Source organism: Puntigrus tetrazona, chromosome 17, assembly GCF_018831695.1.
Source record: "Puntigrus tetrazona isolate hp1 chromosome 17, ASM1883169v1, whole genome shotgun sequence".
Taxonomy (NCBI): domain Eukaryota; kingdom Metazoa; phylum Chordata; class Actinopteri; order Cypriniformes; family Cyprinidae; genus Puntigrus; species Puntigrus tetrazona.
The window spans coordinates 2,155,070-2,170,776 of record NC_056715.1 but is presented as its reverse complement, the minus strand read 5'-3'; the positions used below and the strand labels follow the sequence as shown (position 1 = coordinate 2,170,776).

Here is a 15,707-nt window from a genome sequence, read left to right as displayed (position 1 = left end):
ATTCACAGTTTCCAATATAATATTGAGCCACACAACTGCTTTCAATATTAATAACAATAAATTATTTAACAATGAATTATTCATCAGGAAAAAATTACACATTATATAAATAACACATTCAATGAAAGTAGAAAATATTCTTTAAAATTGCAATAATATTTTACAATATAGATGTTTTTACTGTTTGCAGCATTGGTAAGCATAAGATTCAAAAACGTAAAAATATCTTAGCAGCCTCAAACTTCTGAACGGCGCTGTATAATAAAAATTATAAGCTTAAAGTGCTTTCAGGTATTTTTATGAACGTCACGTTGGGAAAAGTTGACATTTGTTAAATGATATCATTTTATAAAGTGTATTACTTGATTACTTTCTGAGCTAAAATGGTTTGGTTTTGTATGTTAACTGTTTTAAATGTCTGTGGTTTTGCGATAATTTACATGTCGCTGAATAAAAGAATACATATTGATAAGACATGACACATTTTAAATGCAAGTTTGTGGTGCAAAACAAAAAAAAGAGAAAATTTATTTATAAAACACTTTTTGTAATATTTCCTAATTCATAAATGTTCACGCTTTCCCTATATAGTGCAAAGACATCCCTGTCAAGCATGTCAATATTCGTTCAATATATACCGTATGTGTTTATTAGTTAATACTTTGAAACTGTCTTTCAGTACTTACCAGAAATATTCCCTGCTGTAAAACCTGTGACAACTAGCCCCGGTCCCACTTATTAAATAAAGAACACCGCGTGCCCCGGGTTCATTAAATTAGGTTTATTTATGGAAGTTTTCTTGTACATAGTTCACCATGCAGTCTAACAGTAGCTATTTATCCACTTCACGTAACACAAACAGGAACACGACCATGAAGTAATATGACATCATTATACACCAGGGTTTCGAACATACAGTTTACATATTTACAGATGCCCATTCATCATTCTCAGCCTTGCCACGCGTCTGCTTTCTCGCCGATCACAGGACACACGGGGGGTGAAGCAGTGTCCAACAAAACGTAGTAACTGCAAGGCACAAAATGTTTATACATTTCTTTGTTTATCAGGGAGTGTAAAAAAAAAAAAGAAAGATCACATGCCACGCAACATCACACAACCGTCGTGTTGCATAGAAACTGTGGCGCTACTTCAGTCGGCTGGAGAGAAACGTGAAGCCTGTTTGATAACCTCCACGACGTCACGTCTCATTCGAGGCTGATTAGGACCACGTCACTGATTGATGGGGCGCCCCTTTAAATAACACGCCTTGACGCTCGGGCATGAAACAGATGAACCTGCTGAGATGTCGCTGATCAGGTTCAGTATCTTCGGGGATGGGATAGAAGAGGTTAAAGTGTACTTTTTAGACAGGGTCGGGATGGTGGAAGACTGGTGAGGTAGCTCAGTCTCGTGTGGAGCTTGAAGGGGTGGTCACCAGGAGGGCAAAGGTCACGGGTAAATAGTAAAGCAGCCGGGAGGAAGAGGATGAGGGTGAGGATGAAGGACTTAGATCTCTAAAGTGCCAGACTAATGGCCCATGCACTAACATCCATTTAGGTGTCCGCTCCAGACCCCACATCGCCATCCACAGACCTCGGAGAGCCTCCACTGGGTCGGTCAGGGTTTACTCACGGGTGCGGCGAGACTTCCAGACAATCTCTACGAGAAAACACACACAGTGGTGTAGTTAGTAATTTAGTTAAATTGTAGTAACTGCGATATAAATATAAATAAATAAATATACACAGGTATATTTGTAAATTTACACATTTATATGATTACATATCTATTATAGAAACATCATATATATATATTATGACGGGAGGAGCCAACGACAAACACAGTGGGCGTGGCGTCAGGCCTCGAGAGGCTTTTTTATTATTAACAAAATAATAATAATACAAAATAATAAAGTGTCCAGGGAAAAGTGTCCAAATAAAAGGGGATCTGGTGTCCTCGTCGTGCCGTGGGAAAGTGAAGGTTGAGGCCGTGTTCCAGGGGAAGGGTCCAGGTAAGGGGCGGAGTCCGGCGTCGCGACGCGCTCCCCTTTTTCTGGCCCGGGCGCGAGGGGCGGCGGCTTCTTCCGCGGCGTCTCCGTCGTTCTTTGCTCCGGCGGCAGAGTGGGATGAGCTGTGTGCTCACAGCCTGGACTACGGAGGTCCCACGACGCGCTTCTCGGACGGGCGGGGTGAGGTCCATCACGCACCCTTCCTGGACCCACGAGGACACCAGCGTGCATGCACGGGGGAAGAGACCGGTCTCCCGAGGAGAGACGCGGTCAGGTATTTAACGGCGACGGTGACAAGGCTAATCCCCTTCAGGTGTGCCTCGTCACACGCCGCCAGACCTGACCGATACCACGCCCCTCCTCTCGAACACACCCACTCCCGTCGGGAGCCTGGTGAAGGCGGCGAATAAAGGACGGGGTGATGGTGACGATAAAGAGGAGGGGCAGCCGACTCGTCACATTCCCCTCCAAGCGTCAACCCCGTCAGGCGGTCGCCGCCCCACGCAGGAGTGCTACCTTCCTCAACCAGGCTCCAGCGGTCGGAGTGGGCGGGGCAGGGATTCCTCTCCGGGCAACTCCCCTCTCGCACCGGGACAGAGAAACGGGAATTAGTCGGAATGCTCAACCAGCCACCGGGTAAATGACAGTAAACGCAGGCGTCACTTACCCTTCCTGGTGGCTGGGAGCGAAGTCTCCGTTGTTCCTCCGTCCCGGCATGGATACCAGCGAGAGGGGATGATGTCATCAGGCGTTGCCCAACTGTGCCGTCTAAGCTCCGCCTTGCCCGCATTCTCCACCACTATGACGGGAGGAGCCAGCGACAAACACAGTGGGCGTGGCGTCAGGCCTCGAGAGAGCTTTTTTATTATTAACAAAATAATAATAATACAAAATAATAAAGTGTCCAGGGAAAAGTGTCCAAATAAAAGGGGATCTGGTGTCCTCGTCGTATGGGAAAGTGAAGGTTGAGGCCGTGTTCCAGGGGAAGGGTCCAGGTAAGGGGCGGAGTCCGGCGGTCGACGCGCCTCCCTTTTTCTGGCCCGGGCGAGGGGCGGCGGCTTCTTCCGCGGCGTCTCCGTCGTTTCTTTGCTCCGGCGGCAGAGTGGGATGAGCTGTGTGCTCACAGCCTGGACTCACGGAGGTCCCACGACGCGCTTCTCGGACGGGCGGGTGAGGTCCATCACGCACCCTTCCTGGACCCACGAGGACACCAGCGTGCATGCATCGGGGAAGAGACCGGTCTCCCGAGGAGAGACGCGGTCAGGTATTTAACGGCGACGGTGACAAGGCTAATCCCCTTCAGGTGTGCCTCGTCACACGCCGCCAGACCTGACCGATACCACGCCCTCTCTCGAACACACCCACTCCCGTCCGGGAGCCTGGTGAAGGCGGCGAATAAAGGGACGGGGTGATGGTGACGATAAAGAGGAGGGGCAGCCGACTCGTCACAATATATATATATATATATATATATATAGACACACACACATTCATGTTTGTATTTATATATAAATGATAAATATGCACAGTACACACTAATATATTATATTAAACATAAATGTATATATATATATATATATATATATATATATATATATATATATAATTTACTCTCTCAGATCTATTTACGTAATGAAAATTGAATTAAGCATATAAACATTAAACATAAATTAAATATATAATATATAATAAAAATGTAATTGTAATTTTTATGAATATATGCAAGTATAAATAATATAAATTATCTACTGGATTTAAATTTATTGTTTTTTTTTATGTATTGATTTGTTTTATCAACAATGTTCAAGAATATGACAACACACACACATGCACAAAGTAGAATGATATGCATGAATTATTTAATTGCATTTAAAGAAATTGCAATTCAACATCCCGCTGACAATTTTACATGACCACTATGTTATAAGTCCAAGAAAGCACTGCATTTGATTGGTGTGTTTGTTAGTTTGGCTCAGGACGTCTCTGTGCCGTGTGACACTGCAGTGTGAGCCGAACCCACAACGACCGCAGGGCAGACATGATAGTGTCTGTAGAGACAGATAGTTGGCTCTCTCTGCTGTTTACCGTGTCCCTGAAGCCTCGGGCACTTGCTGAAATGTGTCCGACTCACCAACTACTAACAATCTTCAAGATGACCTTCCCTTTGTATCACATAAATGTCATCATTTCATCATTTATGTATGTGGTGGTTACACACCAAAACTTACATTTTCGTCGAAATATTTACGAAGTGTTAGCTAGCCGGGGGCTGCGCATCACTCAGAACCGCCTTCGAAATTGATGCTCATGAACTGAAAGGAAGCCAATTTTTTGCCCAATCCTGTACTAGCTCAAGTTGGTTTGTTTTCCATCTGTTAATTCTGCCAGATTACAACGTGTCGTATATTGTTGCAGTCAGGAAATTTATTTGAGAGTAAGAAAGCAGCGCTCTTTAAGTTTTCCATCTGCTGTATATGCTTTTCATCAAGAGAAATGATTGCCGACCGACACACGTTCATTATTTCAGCCCTTCGCTGATGAGGCCACAGCAGCGACCGAGAAAGAGACAGTAAGAGAGAAAGACAGAGAAAAATGGGAAGACAATTCCAAGGCTAACCCCACTGGATATATAGACCACGTTACGTAATGAATGCTTTTCAAACCAATTTACTGGTAAGGGAGTCATCATGTAGAAAGTACAGTGGCCTATAATTTAAACCATAACACTGCTGGTCCAGACCAGGCATTTGCGTCATCGAGAAGCGAGCCTTTGGGTTTTTATCAAGCAGAATTTCACAAGCAACAAACAATGGAGCAACGCAAAACAGGCTCATTTCAAAACACGCTAACTAATAAATCACGCCAACGTGCGGTACGGAGCGTGATGGAAAATGGGCTTGTTTGCAATGTAACGCTTGACGTCGAGAAGACCCCGTGGCTGTTTTTCAGCGGCGCAGCAGAAGTGTCCGGGAGGGAGAGGTTGTGTGTGTTGAAGCGAGTCCTATAGCACCTACCTTGACCTGAGGCCTGCTGCTGACTCTACTCCTTCCCGAAGATGAGCTATCTGTCTGCGGACCGCTGATCTGAGCCCTGCAGCCCTCCGCAACACCACCGCTGCTCTCTGACCTTGCCAGCTGGAAGAGAGAGAACAAGAGAAACGTTACCGGTTTCAGCAAAGCAAAGCAACGCAAAGCAAAGCAAAGCAAAGCAAAGCAATGCAAAACAAAAAAACGTTACTAAATAAAACAGCAAAAATTATGATTGTCTACAGACAAGTTTCACAAAATAAAACAAGATTAAATTAAAACGTGAAAACGTGACGTAACAAAAATACTAAATTACTAAAATACTAAATTTAGCAATATGCAAAAATGATGATCATCTACAGACAGGTTTCACAGAACAACAAAACAAAATGAAATTACATTTCAAATTAAATAAAAAGTTTACTAAACAAAAACAGGGAAAATGATGACTGTCTGCAGACGGGTTCTTAGAATTTTTAAAGTTTGAATTTCTGTTCCAAAAATGTTACGAAACGAAATAGTAAAAATGACTGGATGACAGGTTTCACAAAATTAAATTAAATTAAATTTCAAGTTACACTAAATTAAATAAATAAATTACAAAAAAAACAAAACAGCCAAAATGATGACTGTGTGCAAACAGGTTTAGAAATCACTTATATTCCACTGGAAAAGTATTTTCAAAAAAGTGAAAAATGCGTTAATTTCATCAAATGTTCTAAAGTTGTCTATGAATACTAAACCGAAATAATGAAATATCATCTATGTAAAATGTTTCACCTCTTTACATTTGCACAGTTATTAAATGATTTATTTGGAAGTACAGTATATGCTAGAATTGTTTTCCAAATGCAATCTAAACCAATAAGATCAGAAGCAGAATAAAACATAAAAAAATTGTTGAGTAGTGGTTGAAATATCCTGTAATAGATTCTAATAGCTCCCTTTCTGTTTTTTAAATGAAGCCATCCAGCTATTTTAATGAAACCCATATGTCTATATGAGCACAAACACTGCAATTCAATTGATGACTTAAGTAAAATTAATTTAGTGTTTTTGCTCTCAATGATTAGCTGGAAAGCAGGAACTTAATTCGCCTGATATAAGGTCAAATGCAGGATTTGCAGACAGAGTTGGAAGCGAGAAGGAAGAAGTTTGCATATGAAATAGAAAACTACTTAAAAAGAACACAAATACATGCTAATTCAGTCATGAAATTAAGTAATGATCCTCGCCGCATTCTTGCTTATGAATCATAATATAATCTGACTGATTATGATTATTCTGTTCTGTAGACCTTAAAATTTTAAATCTACGCCTGCAAATCCTTCTTCCATTAGCACTTCAGGGGAAAAGCGGAGGGGAGGGGTGAGAGAATGAATAAAAATCCCCTCTTAAATATTTAGTCAACGAGATGAATTCAGCAGAAACGCACACCGCTCTCATTACAAGCAGATAGAGCGCGGTGTAATGTCGAAACACACCTGTTTATGAGTCGACTTGGCTTCCTGTAGAGAGCGGCGCCCTTTCCAGACGTTCTTCTGTTTCATCAACTGTGAAGCAGGAGCCCTTTCATCGCTATCAGTCTTCCTTATCAGCGGACAGTTAATTTTGGGATTAATATAAAGGCTGCCATCCTCTTTTAAAGGATTTGTAGTGGAGCAAGAGACTCTTATCTTAGTCATTACAGGGGAAATATTGGATTCAAGCATTTTAGTATCTGCAAAACATTCAACAGTATCTATCGGGGTTTCACATGGTAAAGGATTAAGATAAGGCGCCTCATTATGGCACTCTGGCTGGCTACCAGCTACACTTCCTTGAGAAATACCATGTGCTTTTTGGTATTCATCGCAGTTCGGTGAAGGTGCTGGGCTCGGGAGACCGAGGGCCTCTATTAGTTTGCCGCCGTGTCTCGTGGGCCGCTTGCTAATGGACATGCTGTAACAGAGGGGAGGGCCCAAGTACACTTCCTCTGTGCAGGCCTCGAAAAGCGGCTCCTCGTCACGGATATCAGGCGTACTGGAGAGGATCGGGGTGCTGCTCTTGTCCTCCGCGCAGGTGCTGACCTCTCCGCAGTCGCTATCGTGCGAGGACAGCGACAGATAGGAGTAGAAGTCGCCCTTGCGCAAATGGATAAGCCGATGGGAGTGCTCGAGGACCTTCTCTTTGATCTGAGACACGGACGTCGCAGGCTGCTCTGCCTGCGCCTCTTTGGTCTTCAGGGCCACAGATGTCATGTCAATGATCTCCATCACAAAGTCATGGACACTGTCACTCTTGGCCTCTTCGGAGATGAAAGCGGGGTGGTTGCAGCCCTCCGAAGAGCTCTCTTGATGGTTTTCGTGGACGTCATTGAGAAAGGCGGCGAGCTGCTTCTGTCGGCTGCGAGAGTGTGCAGATAACCCCGAACACTCGTCTGTGGGAGAGATGGAGGGCGAGGGTCGGTGGGAATTGTGACAGGGCAGCTCACCTTTTAGCTGCCCTTCCAAGGAGCTCAAGCTAAGCTGCTCACACGAGGATGGAGAGGTGGCTGTCAGCATACCGCTTTTGACGCCGTTGACAGCATCCGCCACGTAACAGTTTTTAAACAATTCCCCTTTCCTGGTTAGCAGACTTCCCTCTTCCCTCAGCAGCTCATCGTCTTCATCCTTGCCTTTGATGTGTGCGCTTTCGACGTTCCCGTTCTCCATGTCGTCCACGAAGCGGTTGATATAGCTCCTGGTGGCGTCCCTTCGGTTGCCATCCACCTCCCGTTGCCCGAGGCTCTCATTTTTAGCATTAGTGTTGGCTTCCAAGAGTTTCAACGCGGACCGGCTGAGAAATTGACGATCATTGGAGGTCTTAACTGGTGACAGGATGTCTTTAGACATGGTGCCACACTGCAGCTCATCCACTAGATCGGCCTCATTTTTCTCTTTACTCTGAAATCTAGGCTTCATCCAGCTTTGAAACTCACCCTTTATATAATCCAGCCCAAGAGCGAGGGATCCTTCAATGTACTCCTCCTCTGAGGTTACACTGGAGTCGTCGTCTTTAATACCGAGCTCTTCTTCGGTGAGCGTCAAAGTGGAGCTGGAGAGAAGATCGCTGTCGTCTTCGTCGTCAGTACAGGCTGAAGTGCATGAAACGTTGACAACCATACTGATGCTTGCGTCCGTCTCGTCGGCTTGTTGCTGGCTCCGGCAATGTTTGCGGAAGGATGCGTTAGACTCCGAGGCCACGCAGCGGTTCATTTGCACAGCTAGGTCCTCGGATGCCACAGACGAGTCCTCAGTGCTGCTCAGCTCCGTCAGGGACGCTGCCGAGCTCTCGTTAATGGAGGAGGGAGCTCCAGCCGAGCGTGACCCACGCCAGAGCGAGCTGCTCTGGAGCGTTACGTCAGAGACACTACGAGTCATCTTCATCGCGAGAGGGCTTTGGATGTTCTCAAGGCGTTTGAGAAGTTCCAGAGTTCTTCTGCTGAGCTCCCCCGTGGGCTCCACAGCCGACTCAACATCCCTCAGACTTTCCTTACTCCCTGCATCCTCTGCGCTCTTACACGGAGCGAGCCAACTTTCCAGGGAAGTGCTACGAGTCAGTGCCTCTTTGCTCGATGGAAATAGCTCTCCTACTGCAAAAAGAGAGTCAAGGGAAGACCCCTGGGAGAGCTGTGCGAATTCCTTTTGGAGTTTTCGGTGTGTAGTCACCCTCTCTTCATCTCCGCTCATGTTGAGATATTTGTCGTTAGCTTCTTTGCTTAGCCCATGAATCTTCATTTGCTCTTTGCGATGTTTCTTCCTGCTTTCTCCACCATCTTCTCTCTTCTTTCTCATGATATGCCATTGGTGGTCTCTCTGCCCAATGGTAAGACCGTCACCATATTCTGCACACTTGTTGGCACGCTCCAGAACTCTGTCTATGTCTTCATCTGAGACTCTGTCTCTATCTTCTCTAATAGGAGGGGTGAGAGTAACACAAACTTTCGGATCATTGCTTTGAAACAGCAGGCAAACCTCAGAGTTACCAGTGGTCTCCATGTCCCCTTCACTAACTATCCCACTTTCACTCTCCGATCTCCTGGCTGAATCCGATAGCAAGCCCTGCTTCCCCTTCAGCAGGTCTCCCAAGATATCAGGTAAGGATTCGGCTGAGGAGAAGGAAGAATCCATGCTCAACCGCTTCAACAGTGTCTGTTGGGATTTAGTGGAGGATGATTTGTGATTATATTGGGGTTGTTGGTAGAGTTCAACATTATGCAAACTGTACACCTGATAAACACGAGAAGACTCTGGATTTAATTCTGAGGAGCTCAAGGCTGTTTCACACTGTGTGTCATCGGGGCATGGCTCGGTGAGACTTAAAGGTTCCTTTGGGGAATTAAGATGTGATTTAGATCCAGGCTTTTGCTCATCTTCACAGTCCTGTGTATCCAGATCGCAGATGGTCATGTCCATTTCGTCCCACTCCCAAGAGTCTTCGGTCTGGCCATGGAGCTCCATGAGAGAAGGCTCAATGAGGTTCTCAGGGACCTGAAAAGGGGAGAGAAAAAAGACATCAGAGGCAAAGAATTACTTGGTTGGACTTTTAATTAAATCAAATGCAAAGTTAATCTATGACAAATACGTTTTTGCTTAGATATGGGCATTCAGCACAGGGCATAATTACACAAATTGCTTTGCTTCTTGTTCAAGCAGGAGTCTATTTATATGATCCTCTTTATCTCATTAATCTAATAAACTGGCAAATCTAACACTTGCTTTGTATGTCATATATCCCATAAAATGAATTTTTATTAGATTTCTGTTTATTCTCTTTCTGCTGATGAGGAAAATACTAATGCACAGGCTTGGATCGCTAGCGCATGATAAAAACCCTCAACTGTGAGAACAATCAATCAGTCTAATCAAATAAAAATAATTTCAGTTAGCTGCCTCAGCTAACATTTGTACCCCGACTGCAGCACATAACGTTTTAATCAGATAGACTAATTATAACCTTTAGCTATGCCATTACAAAAGTCATTTTGCCATTTTGTAGAAGGTTAAACAAGACTGTCTAGTGTGGCCTGAGATTTTTTTGACTGAATACCAGGCATTGTGTCTGCTACACTATTCATCTTGAGAGTGAAATATCAATTAAGACGCTTCTGAAGCCCTTTTTTCCTTTTAACAGTCACTCTTTCACTAGTTTACCACTCATTTAAGAGCAGGTGAAAGTTAACTTAAAAACCGTTGTCTTTCGATGACCTTCAAACAGAATTTGTGATATTCAAAAAAAAAAAAAAAAAAATCCTCCTAAAAATGAAAGAGTAACAATTGGATTTTGTTTTCAGACATCAGACTTGTTGTGAGCAAGGCCTCCTGAAGCATTTAACAGTCAGCTATTTCATCATCTCACAAAGTGTACTGTATTCACAAAAACAAACTCTCCCTATTATTTTTCTTTTCCTTTCTTCTGCGCCCGCAAAAAGTGAAATTGCACTTCAGCCCCGCAAGGTCAAGCTGAGCGAGGGGCGAGTAATTTGTCTTCCCCGTGTAAGTGAGTGGACGTTCACAAACAGGTTGCTGGGCTTTTCTGCGTGAAGCACGCAGCCTCCCCAGAGCCCTGCTGCTGCCATGCAGGAATGCACAACATCTACATGACAAAAGGCGAAGTCTAGCCCTCGGCCCACTCCCCCGTTTAACACGTACTGTAACGGTCCCACACATACAATAAGAGACTAGTTAAGGGTTCCGTTTTCAGGATGGGAAGTCTTTTTATACGGCAGTGAACAAGGTATGTGCACATGTTATGTCCTTTAAGAGACTACTTCCTCCCTTTCAGTGCAGGATGGGGACACAGGATCAAGTTATTTCACTGCTACGGGTTACTCAATATACATTAAGAACAGTCAGTTATTTCTGGCAGCATCTGTAATCGATTGAGTTCACAGTACAGTGAGTATCTGGGGAGCGCATCTAGCCGCTGTCCTCTTCCTATGTGTATTCAAGAATAATATGTGGCCACTTTCCCTGCCTTATACATCATTCTTATTGCACTGTTACAGCGGCGCTGCACTTTATTATTGGAACTAGTGTATTTCTGCTTAACAAATTGTTCTGGACAGCTTCCTTTGAGCAGAGCAGCATATAAGGAGATCTTCAAAAAGGCAGTTTAATGGGGTCAATATAATACATATCTGAATGTTTGTATATGTATGTACATGTCAGAAACACAAAGACATTTTTGTACAAAATGCTGCAAAATAACTGTATTAAGGACATGATAGATGCCCACTTGAAGATTTAAACATTTAACAAGGTCTATGTGTCAATAACCTGTTTTTTCTAAATGCCTAAAATGCCTGGGTTTGTTTTTGTATTGACACGCTCTCATACATACATACAGCACGCATAATTGCATGGCTTTGACTGTTCTCTGTGGATCCCACCTTCTTGCACGACATGATTGGTTGATCATGTACAATGCCAACACACTATTGGCCAAACTGCTTTTCAGTCAATACCTTCAGCAAGTATGAGGAAAAAAACAAAACCTGGACATTTTAAGCAATTTAGAAATCCCAGCCAGTACATGTCCGGGAAAAAGAAGACATATAATCTCCCTAACACTGCATTCATCACTGCATACTATTCACATACTGAGGTGAAGTCAATAAACAGTTACGCTACTTAACACTATCTGCACTGGTATAGCACGGCATGCATATTTAAATGACACAATTTACTTATATACTGCACATTTTTTAGCATTATGGAAAATAGGAGTTAAACAATTTTGTTTAATTAAAGGAGGTGTTTGTGTGTATTTGCAAGATGGGAAATTGCATCATGCAAATAGTATTTTTTGAGCTTGTTTGCACTGATTTGCATAATTCCTTTAGTGAATTAGGTGCTAAATAATGCAAACAGAGCACACAACTACTTTTTAAAAAAACAATATACAGTACGCATTCTAGTATGCCACTCCACCACAAACGCAATTAAAATGTCCATAACGTGGATGCATCGAGACAGCAGGACCTGTGCATGCACCACCCTGTTTATATTCACAACGTATGTTGTCTTGTTTACTTGTAACTGTAGTGTAAAGCATATGTGACCTGGTCTCTGCCCAGCGAGCGTTTCAGTCTGGTCTGCCACTGAAGGACCTGCATGACGATGGCCTCCCAACGTCTCTCCAGGTTGACCTGCAGCAGCTGCAGCGACTGGCGCTCTGCCTCTGAGCTCTGCTGTTCAGGCCCGTCCAGCAGCCTCTGACAGAGCCTCAGCACGGAAGAAATGCCCTTCCGTCTGCCCCGCACCTCCATACACAGAGCCTGCAGAGACAGGAGCAGGTCAGTCCTCTCATGCACTCAGAGACTGTGTTAGTAAACAGGCTTTAACATCCTTGTCGTCAGGTTAAGGTCAGGGTTCGTGTGTTAATGCCAGAGAATTTGATGAAAGAAAGCTTTACTTTGACTTAACTTAACTCTAAAAGCTTAACTTTGAAACTGCAGTTTGTGAACATACGAGCTACTGATGCTTTAAAGAAGTTAAAGATACAGCCAAAAAAACACCAAAATAATAAACTAAACACCCTAAATAAATGTAAACACCCAGAAATAAATACAAAAGCTGTTACAAAAAAATAAATGAAATTAAAAACACTGATTCAAAAATTAAACACTGTTATAGAAACACTATAAAATATAGAAATCAATACAGCAATATTCTTAAAATTTAAAATAAAATTGAACAATAAAATTAAAAATGCATGTGCATAGACGTGCAAAACAAAATGTAATGCAAAAAAAAAACTACACAAAAAAGCTGTATTACAAAACTAAATAGTATATCTAAAACACTGACAGAAATGAATACAAAAAAAAAAAAAAACATTTATTGAAAGATGTACAAAGGACATAAACAAAAATTAAAAAAAACATATTGACATACATTTTTAATAAAGAAAAGATGCATATAAAAAACCTAAAACTAAAAACAACAAAATAAATTATAAAAGTAACTTTTGCTACTAAGGTACAGTAAATTGACTAAAGTACAGTCAATTGCTGCAAAAAGACAAAATGAATGCTGTGCAGGGACTTCCAGGAACACTTGATTCATTTGATGACTCAAATGAATCAGTGAATCATTTTTCAGAGATGGTTCATTGACATGAACAGTTTAAATGGAACAATTTAACGAATCAGAGTAGTTTGTGGAAATATATATATATATATATATATATATATATATATATATATATATATATATATATATATATGTGTGTGTTCTAAATTCAGTTTGGAACGAATTATGCAGAAATTCTATTTATTTATTTCATTATCATTACCAAATTCAACTTCTAAAAACATATTACGAAAAAGAATCAAACAAACTGATTCAAAAGAAATGAATCAATAAAATGAATCAGACTCTCCGGAGTTACCCGAACAACGGAGAGAGATGTTCTAAAGCATTTCTAGAGCATATTTACCTAAGGCTTCTTATAAGATCTTAACACATGATGCAAAATACCAAAAATAGAACAAAACAAAAAAAAAAAACCTTTGCTACACAAAAACATTGCACAGTTGCTATATAAAATGTAGCACAGTCTACAAAAATATCTTTTGAGTGCCACAGCTGCAACATAGGGTTTATTGCTAGCCACGCATGTGAACTCACAGCACCTCAGAGCCACTCAGAGTTTCCGTGGCGTGAATGAACATAGTGAATGAAGAGAGAGAGACAGATAGAATGACATTGAGAGAGAAAGAGAGACTCCCGTGCGCTTGATGAGGTCCCCGCAACAATTCAGCCTGTCAGGAGCGTGTAAATCACATCTCCCTCTCACCATAAACACGACAGAATTAAATATTTAAAGGCCAAAGCTGCACTCCCTTTCTTCAGTGTCCAGCTATGACACCTGTTTAATGAAACCGCCAGAGTATACAGACTCTCCCAAAGGCGACCACGCCGGAGCACAGACCCCAAACACCAAGGTATTCTGACGCTCTCTCACCTGCATCAAAAAAAAACAACCTGTTTAAATATGCAGCTTTGCGAAGAGACGGCGCTACTCCATGCGCGTTACGGGACGAAAACATTCAGAGAACAATTTATGCAAATCCCGCCCGGCCCCGAAAAGCAGCGCCTTACATTTTCTGTACATTTTTCAATAAATATTAAACACCATTACATTTCACCATTACATTTAAATTGGATTTTATTTTTCCTGGAGTGCTCCGCTCCTCTGTTTTAGCATATTTCCTTCTCCCGTGTCTTTTAAACAGGTAATGAGACTGTAAAATGCAATGGCGGCGTGCCGGAGAGGAGGCCGAGGAGCGAACGCGCTGATAGAGTTGAAACTTTGACAGAGACAGAAACGTGGGAGGTGATGGAAAACTGGCACTCAGATGGACACTTTTTTATGGCGTATGGTGTCTATAAAATGTAGTGGTCTGGTCTCTTAAAGACACATGTACATATTTTATGGTAAAATAGCTCATCTCAGGCAAAGTTAGACTTGTAGATGTCGTTCAGACTGTAGTCTCAGCTTCTAACTAGGTGAAATAGACCATTTTATTCTCCAACGGCATGTTAGAAAGACTTCACCACATGGTCATAGACTAGACATAGTATTTTGTCTTATTTTCCAGCGAAAACATCTAAAAATTCTTAAAACAAGATGAATTTACTTGAGAAGCAGCACTGCATAAAATATTAAGACTTGTTTTTTTATAGATTGTGTCTTCAATACGAGTGTTTTTTTTTTGTCTTACTACACTGGCAGACTTTTTTTTTTTATAAACAAGTACGTGCACAGATCTGCCAGTGCAGTAAGAAAAAAGATACTAGTATTAGACATGTCTTCGTATCATACACAGTGAACGTATCTAGTTTCAAGGTTTTTTGGATATTTTACTGAAAAAAAGATTTAAAAGACTAATTAAAGGAGACATGGGGATGAAACGTTTTTTTTTTTTTAGCTTTTATTACAATTATAGGCTTCTGGCATGTCTGCCAGCTCAGAAAAGCTAAAAAGAAACCATTGAGGAAATTTTAACCGAAGTATTTTACAGACATCTCATAAAGACCCAAAGAGTCATAAAACTTGTGGAAAATGGGCATCCGATGTTTTTTCTTTTTTTTTTAAAATAGACTATTTAAAATTCAGAATGAAATAAGACAGAATGTGTAAAACGTTACATGTAAGAAAATGTATATTCATGTATTTAATTATATTAACAAATTCTAAAGATTCCACACATTAATCTAATAGTGTATAAACTCTAACTTCACCCTTCATATGTGTCAAAACAATACAGGTGACAATGTTCATCAGGTGCCCTCAAATTAAACAGCACAGAACATGAGGCTTCATCATCGCACAATCCAAAACAGCAGAAATATGATGCCGTTTCTGCATTACTGGGTCTTATAAATTAATTGAGTCTTATTGAGGAAGAGGAACAGTGCAGTATAGTGCGCCAATATTTGCTAAAAAGCTTTCCCAAACACACAGTGTGTGAGTAGGCTGTTTTTCCTTCAGTATGTGAGTCCACACAATGACTCCATTTCAGACACACAAACCAGCACTGAGACTGAAACGCTGGCGGGGGGCCAGTGGGCCCTGGTGCCTCAGTCAGATATCAAAACACCCAGAGAGGAAGACAGAGAGTGACAGAACAGCATACTGCG

At 42.0% G+C, this 15,707-nt stretch overlaps 1 protein-coding gene across 3 annotated transcripts in view; it reads right to left on the bottom strand.

The window, feature by feature from the left end:
- Positions 1-766: 766 nt before the first annotated feature.
- The window catches only part of akap6 (A kinase (PRKA) anchor protein 6), a 130,186-nt gene continuing 115,245 nt past the window's right edge, over positions 767-15,707 (bottom strand). For 2 of the 3 annotated variants that reach the window (XM_043263770.1, XM_043263772.1), the window contains exons 14-17: positions 12,122-12,337; positions 6,522-9,548; positions 5,026-5,145; positions 767-1,662 (exon numbers count right to left, since the gene is read on the bottom strand). In XM_043263770.1, coding sequence (XP_043119705.1) covers positions 1,621-1,662; positions 5,026-5,145; positions 6,522-9,548; positions 12,122-12,337 — 3,405 coding nt within the window. In that variant the 3' untranslated portion in view covers positions 767-1,620. The remainder of the gene's footprint in view (positions 1,663-5,025; positions 5,146-6,521; positions 9,549-12,121; positions 12,338-15,707) is intronic. The other variant, XM_043263773.1, reaches the window with a different exon arrangement.